Source organism: Harmonia axyridis, chromosome 1, assembly GCF_914767665.1.
Source record: "Harmonia axyridis chromosome 1, icHarAxyr1.1, whole genome shotgun sequence".
NCBI lineage: Eukaryota > Metazoa > Arthropoda > Insecta > Coleoptera > Coccinellidae > Harmonia > Harmonia axyridis.
The window spans coordinates 57,714,511-57,728,735 of NC_059501.1; the positions used below are offsets into that span (position 1 = coordinate 57,714,511).

Here is a 14,225-nt window from a genome sequence, read left to right on the forward strand (position 1 = left end):
GTAAACTTACGTATACCTATTTCTGAGAACCTTGTTTCTGAATATGGAGCATCATTATCGAAAAGTCATCCTGATTCAGAAATAATTTTTTGTACATATGTTTTATATGAAATGATACAAACTGATTTTATCAATATGTATTATATTATATTTGTGGAAATTACTTCGTTTTACTTTATGTATGATTTCTATCAGGTACCAAATTACCGAATGCATTGAATACTTCTTCTACCCTAAGAAGAATTTAATTTAATTTGATAGTTCCCTCGGTTTTTCCTTGAGAAATTTATTAATGTTTAATTGAAGATGGATCGCTTATAGGTAGTTCATCATGAAATTTCAGCAATAGTCCTCAGATTTTTCATTTACCTATGATTCTGCATTTCAGAAATCACATACCTACTACTGATATGCTTATGAAAAAGTAGATACTTCGTAAAACCCCATCAATTACAATTCTTCCTAATTAATGCTTCAGAAGAATAATTACACCAAAACATGACTCTCCGTGTGAAACATAATGAAAAACCATATTGAAGAAATTCTTTAAAGGTATGAATATAACAAAGACTCTAGTTTTTATTAACTTCGTTTCATATAAATCAAATAATTTGACAACTTTGTGTCTAATCCTTCACAATAATATATCTGTATGATATATTTAGTTTATTTTTGTCTTGGAATATATTCCAATTCTAAAAATGACAAATTTAATGATCAACCAAAAGAAAATTCAAAATGACTAAAACTGTACAAATTGAGTAAACGGTTAATAAATTGAACAACTAAATTAACATAAAAACAGACATACGTTTTCGGAATTTATTAACCGTTTACTCAATTTGTACAGTTTTAGTCATTTTGAATTTTCTTTTGGTTGATTATTAAATTTGTCACTTTTAGAATTGGAATATATTCCAAGACAAAAATAAACTAAATATATCATACAGATATATTATTGTGAAGGATTAGACACAAAGTTGTCAAATTATTTGATTTATATTAAATATCCTTTATCAAGAAGACTCATCAAACTTTTATAACTTTGTTTCGTATTACAGCAATTTTGCCAGGCAAAGTAGATTGTATCATAATGTTTCAATGGTGAAATAATAATTCGGGAAACGAATTGGATTGTTTTAAAATCCCTTCATTCTATAGACGTAGATTTTATCACCATCGTTTACATTCGAAATACACAATATTCCATTTTTAGTTGTTTTAACTTCAATTTTTATTCCTCCTTATGAATTTTTGTTGGAAGCATTTTTCACTATACTGGTTATTATTTTCAGATATTGTACAATATTTAGGCCTTAACTACTTTTGTATCCATTGAACAACTTAGATTTATATTTTTCTTATGTCTAAAATATATATTAATTTCAAGTAACAATCGATTTAAGTACAGGAAAATAGAGATTTTTACAAAAGAAAATTGCCCCAATCTTATTGCACACTCAAGATATACGAGCGAAAGAGGTTTTGAAAAAAGTAAATACTCGCGGAGTCTAAAAGTAAAATACATATACATGTACACACAGTGTCTATTTAATCGGCGGATCAAACATTGGGTGAAACTGATAATTTATTGGTATTCAAGTAGAAATCATTTCGATACCACGGATATTTGTATAACTTTAGGTACACAGGGTGTCTGTAAATAGTTGGCCATAGTTCGGTGATGTGAAGGACCTATTTCGTGGACTTAAAAAATTCTGATTATTTTTGAAACATATTTTTTGTGGAAAGACCAAGAATTCATACGATCGTAAATAGAAATTGGATTTTCCTAATTGGTTGAAAATAATCTTAATACATGTATATGGATTTCAGAAAATCAATTTATTGGGTAAAGTATAATAGGAATTATGCAACGGACAGAAAGTTATTTAAGTTCTTTATTAAATTCAGCCAAGCTTTGCAGCATTCCTATGGCCATCTTCAGGGCACTAGAATCAATTTTTTTTATCACAAACGACTATAAAAAACTCATTAGTTATCTGAATCAGGACTCACAATCAATCTGAACCTAACAGTGCAAAGTCAGGCAGAAACATAATAACGAGGGTCACATTTCTATATTAAAAATTATAAGTTTCAAAATTGAAAATTAATAAAAAATATAGTCCTCATGTAAAAAATGACGATCACAGTCGGATTAGATCGAGCCCTTTAAAAGATTTAATAGATTATATTGAGCGTTGTGACTTAATATGTATAGATCCCCTCCCTATCCCTCCTTTCGAACGTCACTTGATATATATGATTTTTTTTCATACGTGTTGAAATATCTTGTGATAAAATAGGGAATAATAAACTGTAATATTTTTCATCTGACGCCCGGAATCTCGTTGAGAATGTTCAATTGAAAATGATTGTACATAATTGAAATTATGTTGCAATGAATAGCAAATCTGGCGAAATAGTTATTTATTTTACTAGGCAGTAAAGTAGTAGATTGACTGCCGCGGCTGATAGTTCATAGCCGAGCGTAGCGAGTCTAGGAGTTCAGTCAAGGCGGTCAATCTACTTTGCTGCCGAGTTGAACAAATAATTTTTTCTTCGATTGTTTATAAAGATATATGTAGGATATTTTATTCGCAAATTATTACAATTCCCATAATCATTTCATTTTTTCTGTAGGGATAAATTAAAATATATTGAGTTATTGGGTATAGGTGACCAAATATATTCCAGTAAAATACTCTTTATTTTTATTCAGTAATGACGACGTTTCGGCTATTGTTTGTAGCCATTCTCAAGTCTAAAAAAATTATCCTACTTCAGATCTTACAATAAATATAATACTACAAATACTCTTCAAAACACAAAAAAACAAATACAATAAAAACTATACAATTTTGAATATTCTTCAAAAACACAAAAAAAAGAATCTTTAAAATTGTATTGTATTTATTGTATTTGTTTTTTTGTGTTTTAAAGAGTATTTGTAGTATTATATTTATTGTAAGATCTGAAGTAGGATAATTTTTTTAGACTTGAGAATGGCTACAAACAATAGCCGAAACGTCGTCATTACTGAATAAAAATAAAGAGTATTTTACTGGAATATATTTGGTCACCTATACCCAATAACTCAATATATATTATCCTAACTAAGGTGCAGAACATGCTCAAGGGATAAATCAAAGGCTCCCATAAACCAACGCGGCAAATGCGAATTTTCGTACTGGATGTGTGTTGAGATCCTAATTTATTATCGATTGATAATTTGATAGTCGGAAGTATCTATTATCGATTACTAGTTTAATAATCGGTAATACCGATTCGGTATTACCGAGTATTCGTTTTTAAGTTCAATACACCACAAAAATCCCAGAGAATTTCAATTCAATCCATGGGGCGGTTTTTTTTCATTCAATCGAATTTTCAAAAAATTAAAATTCTCTTGTAGAGAATTCATTCAAGATTGCAAAACATCACTTAAATTTTCTGTTCAATCATTGATTGGTGAGATATTGATGATTAAAGACAAAAAGGTCCTTTTCAATTCAAAGTTCGATATTTCAGCGAGAAGTGCTCGAATAAAAATTTTGAGATAACGATATTGAAGCTGAATGAACAAGTTATCTCATCCATATAGTGGTTGAGTTGGAAATAGTATTTTTCCTACAACTGCTATGAAAAGTAGCGTATTCTGCTTAGTTTACTCAATTGCAAAACTATGTATTGCGCATACTGTGGGAATAGTTATTTATAATACAAGTGCAGAAGGCATTGATATTCTTCCACGAGTTCAAAATTCAAAAACGAGCCACGAAGTGGCGAGTTTTGGAATGAACGAGTGGTAGAATGAGCCTTCTGTACGAGTATTATACATTATTTTCTCTAATTCATTGCATTTTCATTGAAATTAATGAAATATTTCCATGAATATCATTTAGTGATTTTTGCATTGAAAAATGTTGGTTGGCAGAACTGATTTCTTTAAGGCAAATTGATGAATTGACAGATAAAGCCGTAGCGGAAAGTTGGGAGTGCCAACATAGAATAATAAAATATAACCATGAAAACTGTGCGTCTCTGATATATTCACGCACGATTTTGTTCTACAAGATGTGGAAGAATGAACGGAATAACCACAGAATTAGAGAAATATTATTCCCCACGGCACTTTGCCCACACCTCCCTTGGTAGACCAATGAAATTGGGTTTTTGAGTTGTTTCTATGGAAACGCAATATATTAGCACATACCTACTGTCAACGAAGGTCATTTTGATTTGAATCAAGTCCATTTCCATAGAAACAACTCAAAAGCCCAATTTCATTGGTCTACCAAGCGAGGTGTGAGCAAAGTGCCATGAGGAATAATATTTCCCACAGTATGAGCAATACATAGTTTTGAAATTGAGTAAGCTATGAAGAATGCGCTACTTTCCATCGCAGTTGTAGGAAAAAAAAATTCCAAGTCTGTATGGCAAAAATGAAAACTGAAAAAAATTCGCAGAAATTCAGATACTGTATTCATTAGGATTGAGCGGTACACGTTGCTTGAAAAATTTTTTCAACATGAGATATCAAAACTATAAACTTCAAGCTTCAAAAAGGTTTTTTTCAAATTGAGATACGACCATTGTTATCGATAATACAGCCATTTGAAAAACCGCTAAAAATTTCGAATTTCATTTTGATCCTTTAATTTATTCCATTAGTATATAATAACGTTGAATTTAGGTGGTAATAATGCCGCGTAGTGTGAAGATATTCCCCATTCATTCGAGCGGCTTCGGCATTTCAACTAACGCGGCGAAAATGGCGTAGTGTATAACGAGCATTCGTAAAGAAAAGATTGGTATAACCAGAGTTCATTTATTTGCATAAGGATTTTTTTATCTTTTCATTCTTGAATTAATTTTGGCGTATGGTAATACTGTTTCAATTAACTAGAGTTTTTCAACGATCTTCGTGAGATTTGCATGAATAAAATGGATTAATTCAGGTATTAGTCGTTTGTTTTGGTAATTTCCCACTCTATCATGGAATTATGCTGTATTGTGATTCATCGGGTTTCTGTTTCACTTTATGATTTTATCGCATGATTTTCCTCGTATGTAAACGGTTTTCACACCGCATAAAATATTAACCTTATCAGAATAATCATGAAATATTGATTAAATACTGGGGCAATTTTCTTGAATATATTGTGAACTGTTGAAACTGGAATTTTTATGAGATGAAAGCATTCCTAACTGAAATGCTTTAGGATAGAGAATTTGTACTATCAGCGATACCTTAACTGACTGAATTCAAAGAAATAAATTTAATTTCGGCAATTTTGTTTCATAATTCTTGAAATGGTTGGTTTTTTGTGAAGAAATTTCCGTAAATTTCTCCACAAACAACAAAGATAAAGAAACATTTTGCTGTTATATATCGTAGATTCTAGAAAAAAGGAATGAGTGCAATGAAAAATTTCAAATTTTCGTTGATCGTATGGTAGGTTCACTCAGAAAATTTCGGAATCAAAGGTATTAGATCCTGAAAACTTATTGAGTAGGTGAAAAAAAAAACTTGATTGACCTAATAATAGTGAAAAAGAGTGAAATAAATGTATGTATAATATATTATCATGAGCGTTTTTTTTACGAAAATATCAAACATTGAATCAAAGTCATTGGCCTCTATTTTGATTTTGTACTCAAATCTTCTAAACCGAAATTATTTTTTTTTGAAACTTACTTAACAATATAAGTTGATAATTGATTTGGAACTCTATGCCGATGTCTCTGAATATAATAATAAATAATCCCCCACACTCAGTTGCAGGAAAGTTGATTAAAATTCAATGCCGCATTAAAAATTGAATCCACCATCAAACGGTGCAGGTAGCCAATAGGCTCATTCTACTGGAGAATTAAAATTAAAATGACGGCATTAAATTTTACTGGACGTCCTGCAACAGGGTGTTAGAGAAATATAAATTGTTTTTTGAATCGAAATGTTTAAAAAAAATCAGCACTCAGTATTGTGGTACGTGAAAATTAGGGTACTGGAGAATGATCCTAGAAAGGTATGAGTCAAAATTTCAGGAACTAATTCAATGTAACCTATTTTTAAGAAAGAGAATAGGCTGAGTCTGATAAGATGTAAAGAATGCGTCAATTTGTCATTGTTACGAATGTTGGAGAATGTACCAATTTATACCAAATATATTGAAATATAATGCCTTTTATAGCAGCGTCAGTTTCCTGGAGTCAAGAGATACTATGCGTGGGTACGATTTCATCCGCTCAAGAAAGGAGAACTGTAACAACTCTTTTTCTCTATGTTTAGAGGAATAGAGAGAACTGTACTTCTAAAATATTACCTGCCAAAAAGTCATCAATAAGCATAGACCAAACCTCATTGATCATATTATCTGATAATTAAATCAACTCATGAAAACCAGCTTCAATAGTTCCAAATAACACCTTATGAAATAGATTTTTAGGAAATATTTGCAAGTGTTCACAACACGTGTAGATTCTCACAAGATTTCGATTTGCTTATGTCGTTCATGCAGATTTTCTGCAATATTTCCCTAGCGATATTCAGGCTTAGGCTCGTCTTGGATCCGTGAAGTTTGTTATTTTCCTTTTTAGGCTTCTTTTTCTTGTCTCTTGATTCTCTCAAACGGATTTGTTTCAGGATACCGACAAGAAGTTCGTCAACGTTGTGTTGGATACCGCTAGAAGTCTCGATGAATTTGCAGTCTCTCGCCACAGCCAGGGCTTTTCCTTCTGAAAAAATCGATACTTAATAGAGAGCCTTAAATTGTAATTTTAATGTGAGCTCATCTGACTTGATGGCCGTATAGAAAGGGACTGAAGAGTGGATAGTCTATGATCCTAAGTAAGATCGACATTCACTAATTTGCTTGCTGCATAAAAATTATAATTCATCACATAGAATATGTGTGTACTAAAAATACCCGAAGGGTTGTTCAATTAATAAAATTATGATTATTTTCTAATATTTCATATATGATCTTCAACCGAATTTCAATGGAAAGCTGTTAAAATACGCAACAGCGCGGTAGCTCACTTTTTCTGGTCTCTATTACTTGGTAGTTGAGGGTAAGCTGAAGTCAGTAATTGCACTAATATAAAAACCACTTGAAATTAATATTGAAATGAGGACAATTTCATTGCAAACAAAATCATGAAGTTCTTTAGTGACAACAATCAGTTTGGCAAAATTAAGTTTATTTGAGACAAAAAAGCAGGTAATCTTAACACCAACCCGTTTTAACTCCTCACACCACATATGACGTGCAGTTATGAATTCTATTGACTTCTTTTATGGCAATTTCCGTTCTGTTCTTCAATTTTTCTGAATTTAATTTTCGTTATTCAATTTGTTAACAGTTTACTCAATTTGTGCAGTTTCAATTATTTTGAATTTTTTTTTGGTTGGTTATTGATTTTGTTATTTTTTTCTTGGAATTGTATTCCAAGAGAAAAAATTTCGTTCAGTTCGTTTGAAGTTTCTCAATTGCAACTTTTGTGGTGAGTTGGTAAATTCAGTAATTTTTTTCAAACTATGAGGCACTGATCAGGAAAAATTGTACAATTAAATACAAAAATTCCGAAACGTTCGTCTGTTTTTATTCAGTAATTCAATTTGTTGACCGTTTACTCAATTTCTATAGTGTTAGTTATTTTGAATCATTTTTTGGTTGGTTATCAATTTTGTCATTTTTGGAATTGGAAATGTATTCCAAGACAAAAATAAACCAAATACATCATAACTATATATTATTGTGAAGTAAATGGACACAAAGTTGCCAATTTTTTGATATTCATATTGAATTACTTTCATCAAGTAGACTGAATAAACTTTCATAATTTTAATTTTCGTGTTTTATAAATTTCGCTTGAATAAAAAATTAAAGAAGTCAGATCGGGAAAACAAGCTGGCCATCTACCAAGGTCATGAATCCTCATCCAATGTTCACTGAAACCAATTCGCTGAGATTCTTACTCTGTGCGCAGGTACTGCATGTTGAAAATATAATCCTCTCAATTTCAGTAAAAGTAGGGTAGGTGGGCCAAAACCTTGTATTTTCCAGTTTTTTTTTTGTTAACCATCATTGTTACATCCTGAAGCAGATTGCTCTCAAATGCTATGCTTAGATTAATAGATTGTGGTTGGGATCTTACCTAAAACCACCAATAATAACTACAGGCATTTATGGAGCAAAATTTTTTGTTTTTAGAACTAAGAGCTGGGTTGCGTTCGATTCTATGTGGCAAAGCTCCGCAATTAGAATTATTGCCTCGATTAGAAGGACATGAATAAAACCTTATTACTCTTTAATGAAAACACTAAAACAAATATTTCAATGTTTTCAGAAGTTGAATGAACAGAAATGAAAAACATCTTGATATTGACAATGCATATCAGTTATGACTTCGAAGGTCAAATTTCAAGCCCCAACAAGCTGGTTCCCTATCAAAGTTATGAAGTCAGTATAATTTTCAAAGTTCTTAAAAGCAAATATTACTTGAATAATTTCATTTGCTTCAATAAACGAACTTACGAATTTAAAGTGTTTGGAGATTGAAAATGAAAACAATTTGGGTGAAGCGAAAAGGTCACCCATGACTACACAAAGATATTTTTTTGAATTTTGTGGTACAATCATACCAATCATACTGAATTGTATGTAGAAATTTAAAAAAATTACATAAAATGTAACAGGAATAATACATTCACTCTGCCAGTAATATTCCCAGAGGTCATTAATTTTAATGATAAAACACCTATTGTCAAATCCCAATTATCAACTGGTAGCCAGAGTTCTTCAATCAATAATCTGGTCGATGATTCGTAGAGGTTTTTGCTCCCACCAGCCTTATACTGCTAATTTCGAGTTCAACAAAGAAAATCTTCAGAATATTGAGGTATGCATCTGCTGTAGAAGAGTGGCATATTATGTGAAACCTAAACCCTTTCTTTCAAAAATATTTTGATCTGATTGATTTTCTTCATTTTAATTATGCTGTGGTGACTCTTTGTAAGCCTGTAACCGAACCATTCTCTGGCAAAGTCACTACATTCCCCTACGGATGTCTGAAGGTGTAGATGGCAGGGATCACTGTCTTACCTATGATTTCATCAATGATTTCTATAATAGTCCAAGAGAGGGGCACTATTGAAATTTGTTAAAAACCTTCACTAAAATGCTATCATCAAATTACTCTCAGTAAATGTTTCTGTTATAAAGTGTTAATGAAGTTCACGACTAGTGAAATGAATGATAGTTGCTACAGTAATGTCGATATTTTAATTGATCAAAATTTAATCGGGAACATTACCAACTTTAAGAAAAGTGCCTGGAGAATTTTACTCGAATGAATTGGAATACGAGTTCAAACAAGCGAATTACTCAGCATCATTGAAAAAAATATGATTGTTGAATGATGATTTTGAAGTCATTGGGTACAGCCAGGAAATTACTTTCCTATTCTCACAAATTATAAATCATTATGATGGAAGACATGATAGATAGAAGCGCTTCACATTGAAGGGTCCATTATTTTTGAAATTTGAGTTTTACCTTATCGAATAGAAAAAAAAATTACTCAAATACCAATGAACTTGTTTAACATTTAGGTATATCCTATTCATTGTACTTACCGTTTGTCGTGATAACTCGTGATCTTGCAAGATCCGCTTTGTTACCCACAACTATCACGCTTTTCTCCTGAGTATACCCTTCTCTCCATAAATAATTCAAAGTTTCTTCGGCGTGTTGAAAACTTGCTCTCGCTACTATCGAATATATCACAACACAGGCATGGGGTTCATATGTACTCAATGAGTTTTCCACCTATAAAGAGAAAAAAATTGTAGATTTTATATATGGTAGAATCCGTTTATTATGACGACGGATTGACCAACCGCCACAAATGAAGTATTTATATTCAACACTTAATACTACAATGTCTTTGCTCGAAATCACAATTCGTTTATTTTGTAATGTTATAATGACCGCTCGACAGTATCTTGGATTTTTGGGAAGGGCCAAACCTGAAAAATCCCCCCCCCTTTCAACGAAGGCACTCTTGTCATCAATACCATTTCAGCCTTTTCAGCCAAAGATGCCCATAAGCTCCCAGAAAATGCCAAAACGATCAATATGACCACCATATATAATGACCAATTATTACCAATATTATTATCAATATTGAATTCAAGATCTTATCAAGGCGGTTCCGTTAAACTCCAGCATCTGGGATGGCTTCAAGGAGACTACTTCCTCACATCTACAAGTTTCTTACCCAGAGCAGATTTTGCGTTGGCTAGTGATGGCGAGGAATTCCGTCACCAGGTGATCAAGAGTTTTTTCCAACTCCCACAGAATCGGCACTCGTCATTTTCTGCTAGACCTATTCTCATGAGGAGTTTTCTAAGGCGACTATGCCCTGGGAGGAATACTGTGAGTAGGTTCAGTATAGGTATATACATGATAAGATCAAGATACTTCTTGGATCTCGCAGTGTCAAAATTTCGAAGAAACTTTTTGGAATGATCCACCAGGAAGATTCCACCGGAGTGTTCCTCTTTTGGTTTTTTCTTTCTCTTTCTTGTAGGTACATTTGCCTATTCCACAGAAAGGTTCCGGGCCAATGAAAAGAGTTTGTGCTCCTTTTTTGGCAAGTGTGTTGGTTTTTTTATTCCCTCTAATTTTCGAGTGGCCGAGGTTTAATTTTGAATAGCCTGATATTTGGACAGCTGTGCTTTTAAAGCTATCATCTTACAACATTTGACAAGTAAAAACTACGTCATTACTAAAAATGGAACGATGAACCATTGCGACCTTTCAACAATTCCTTGAGATCGCAGGCACACACCTGTCAACAATATATTTAAGTTAGGCGGATATTTGGCGGCTATGCTGAACAGTGGAGATGGAAGTGGATACCTATTAGCTAAATAGTGATGTTCAATGGGTTCCAGATAGATTCAAATTCGCGAAAAATACCCTATAAGTCTATGTTCAACATTACCAACCTACCAAGTAATGATGAAATTAAAATAAGATCGAGACTCTTAACTGTTTATTCTCCCAATACAACGTCTGTGAACCTCTATTAATAAGCTGTGAAAATTGAGGGAGCAAAACAATACTCAATAACTACTACGCTGACAAATACAAAAATATTCATGCAACAGTGATCGCATGTAATCAACCAGTATTTGGTGTAACGAGGTGGATAGAACCATGAAGCCAAATTCAATTCAAAAAATGAATTATCACTAAGCATTTGAAACTGGCTTAGAATTCCACAATGTCTCAACAATCAAATGATGAAATGTCAATAACTGTTTACATTAATTTAAAACCACAATGTTCAAACATCAGTTGAAGAAAATCAAACAAGGCAATACACAAACATGACCAAACAATCAGTGAAGGAATATAACTTAATACTTCACAACATTCCCTAGGTATCTACAACTGCTTGGAACATCCCAGCAAAGATTGGTTCATCATTTTCAGGGTTCGAGTTAACAAACCCATCGCTTTTCATGGGAATGAACTAATAATATTCCTGATCAAAGATGGATCTAATTTCCATCAAATAATTCATTCACCGCTACAAGGTTATGAATCTCACCACCATCAAGAAGACATAGATTGATTGAAAATGAAGGCTGACAGCCATCGAACAATCGAGCATATGACAAAATCACTCCAAAGAGTATAACGATATTTTCTCTAATTCTGTGGTTATTCCGTTCATTCTTCCACATCTTGTAGAACAAAATCGTACGAGAATATATCAGAAACGCACAGTTTTCATGGTTATATTTCATTATTCTATGTTGGTTCTCTGAACTTTCCGCCACGGCTTTATCTGTCAATTCATCAGTTTGCCTTAAAGAAATCAGTTCTGCCAACCAACATTTTTCAATACAAAAATCACTAAATTATATTTATGGAAATATTTCATTAATTTCAATGAAAATGCAATGAATTAGAGAAAATAATGTATAATACTTGTACAGAAGGCTCATTCTACAACTCGTTCATTCCAAAACTCGCCACTTCGTGGCTCGTTTTTGAATTTTGAACTCGTGGAAGAATATCAATGCCTTCTGCACTTGTATTATAATAGTTATTTATAATACAAGTGCAGAAGGCATTGATATTCTTCCACGAGTTCAAAATTCAAAAACGAGCCACGAAGTGGCGAGTTTTGGAATGAACGAGTGGTAGAATGAGCCTTCTGTACGAGTATTATACATTATTTTCTCTAATTCATTGCATTTTCATTGAAATTAATGAAATATTTCCATAAATATAATTTAGTGATTTTTGCATTGAAAAATGTTGGTTGGCAGAACTGATTTCTTTAAGGCAAATTGATGAATTGACAGATAAAGCCATGGCGGAAAGTTCGGAGTTCCAACATAGAATAATAAAATATAACCATGAAAACTGTGCGTTTCTGATATATTCTCGCACGATTTTGTTCTACAAGATGTGGAAGAATGAACGGAATAACCACAGAATTAGAGAAATAACTATTCTCAATCTATTATGCTAGTGTTTTCAGTAGATATTAAATTGTGTGTGATACGCAGTTAAATATCACCTGATGGATTTTAATTCATATCAGAAAACTACCTCAAGATGAAGACATAATCAACTATTTAAAGGGTGAAGAAATGCAATGACAATGAATTTGTAATTCACTATTCTGTAAGAATTCGACTCAAAATGGCGGAGGCGCTGGGAGCCTGCATTTTCATATCCCTTGGGCCCGTAACTCCTGTCGACAGCCCTGCTTTTGGAACATGGATCGAAAGGAATAGATAATCGAGAAATGTGCTTTCATGTAGGAAAAATTCTCCCAAATTATCAATTTAATTTGGCCTAACCCTTCCAGATTCCTTACCTCGTAAACAAATGCAGCAATGGACGAAAATTAAATTATTCAATTTTAACTCGGGATGATATCAAATATGCACCTTCATCTATTTCCGTCAATAGAGTTATTTCAATGGTCTATCAAATGAAAAACGTTATCTAATATATAATACTTCAAGAAACAATTTCTTCGGAATTGTTCTTTCAATATGACTTGAGGATACCAGTTTGATTATCATTTTATGGTCTAGAAATGATTAGGAGGATTACACGAGGCTATATCTATTGTATCTCCTGATACGCAGTATACTTCCCCCTTTCAATAAAATCCAAATAGCTCTGAAATACGATGTTCGATACATCATCAACTATTTCCACCCCTGGAGATTTCATTCGAACTGTTCACGTCGGAAAATAAGATCTTAAATATGATATATCGTTTTATGGGTCCATTCTCTTCGTTGAGCTTCATCTGCTACATCTTGAGAATTTATGACAAGGACAAAGCAATGAGAACAAACAGAATTATAGTGGACTGATCTTCTCTGCCAAATGAAACATAGCAAATGCTGTTCGTATATAAGGACCAGATTCTTTTTCTTTAAAAGAAAGACACGGAAGACTTTTTGAATGTTTTGTTTTTAATTTAGTATCCATTGATTTCTATTGCGATATACTCGTAATTTTTTTATATCAAAATGAAACCTCTTTTTGGAAAAGTCCTTACGCACGAATAGAAAACAATGATATAATGTAAAAAAAATTTAAAATCTATTTATTGTGTTTCAAATCTTTCGATAATAGAATTTCATTTCATTCCATATCATTTATATTTTTTTGAGAAAACAATACAAAAAATTTTCAAATTCAACTTGATGGATTTTAGCAATCATATAATGACATCACGCAATCACCTTCTTGAAAATGATTACGTCAATTCAAATATTGTCATTCAATAATATTATTTAGATTTAATATGTTATTGAGTTGAGATTGAAGGTTTAAGATTACGTGATATCTGCACATAAGTGTTACCTATGTCTTCGCCTGAGTTCAATTGATGAGCCCTTTGGGTATATCCCCAGCCTATTTATGCTTTCTCATTAATATAAGAGAGAGGGAGGCCCATGTGGACATTTTTCATATTATTAGAATTTTATCTGCGGAAAATTGATTCCATTCAATTATTATTTTAACTTAGATGAGTTATGCCATTTTCACTGAAATTTAAATATTATACTTTTAAAATTTTTTCCAGCTAGAAGCGAAAATAATAACTACTACTATTGTGCCACTTCAGGGGGCACATGCGGACATAGCAACTTATATTACGGAGTA

At 32.3% G+C, this 14,225-nt stretch overlaps 1 protein-coding gene across 2 annotated transcripts in view; it reads right to left on the reverse strand.

The window, feature by feature from the left end:
- Positions 1 to 5,149: 5,149 nt before the first annotated feature.
- LOC123678590 overlaps positions 5,150 to 14,225 on the reverse strand; it is a 290,215-nt gene continuing 281,139 nt past the window's right edge. Inside the window, exons 7-8 of one of the 2 annotated variants that reach the window (XM_045615723.1) lie at positions 9,647 to 9,839; positions 5,150 to 6,741 (exon numbers count right to left, since the gene is read on the reverse strand). In XM_045615723.1, the coding sequence (XP_045471679.1) occupies positions 6,473 to 6,741; positions 9,647 to 9,839 (462 nt within the window). In that variant the 3' untranslated portion in view covers positions 5,150 to 6,472. Of the gene's footprint in view, positions 6,745 to 9,646; positions 9,840 to 14,225 lie in introns of both variants that reach the window. The other variant, XM_045615718.1, reaches the window with a different exon arrangement.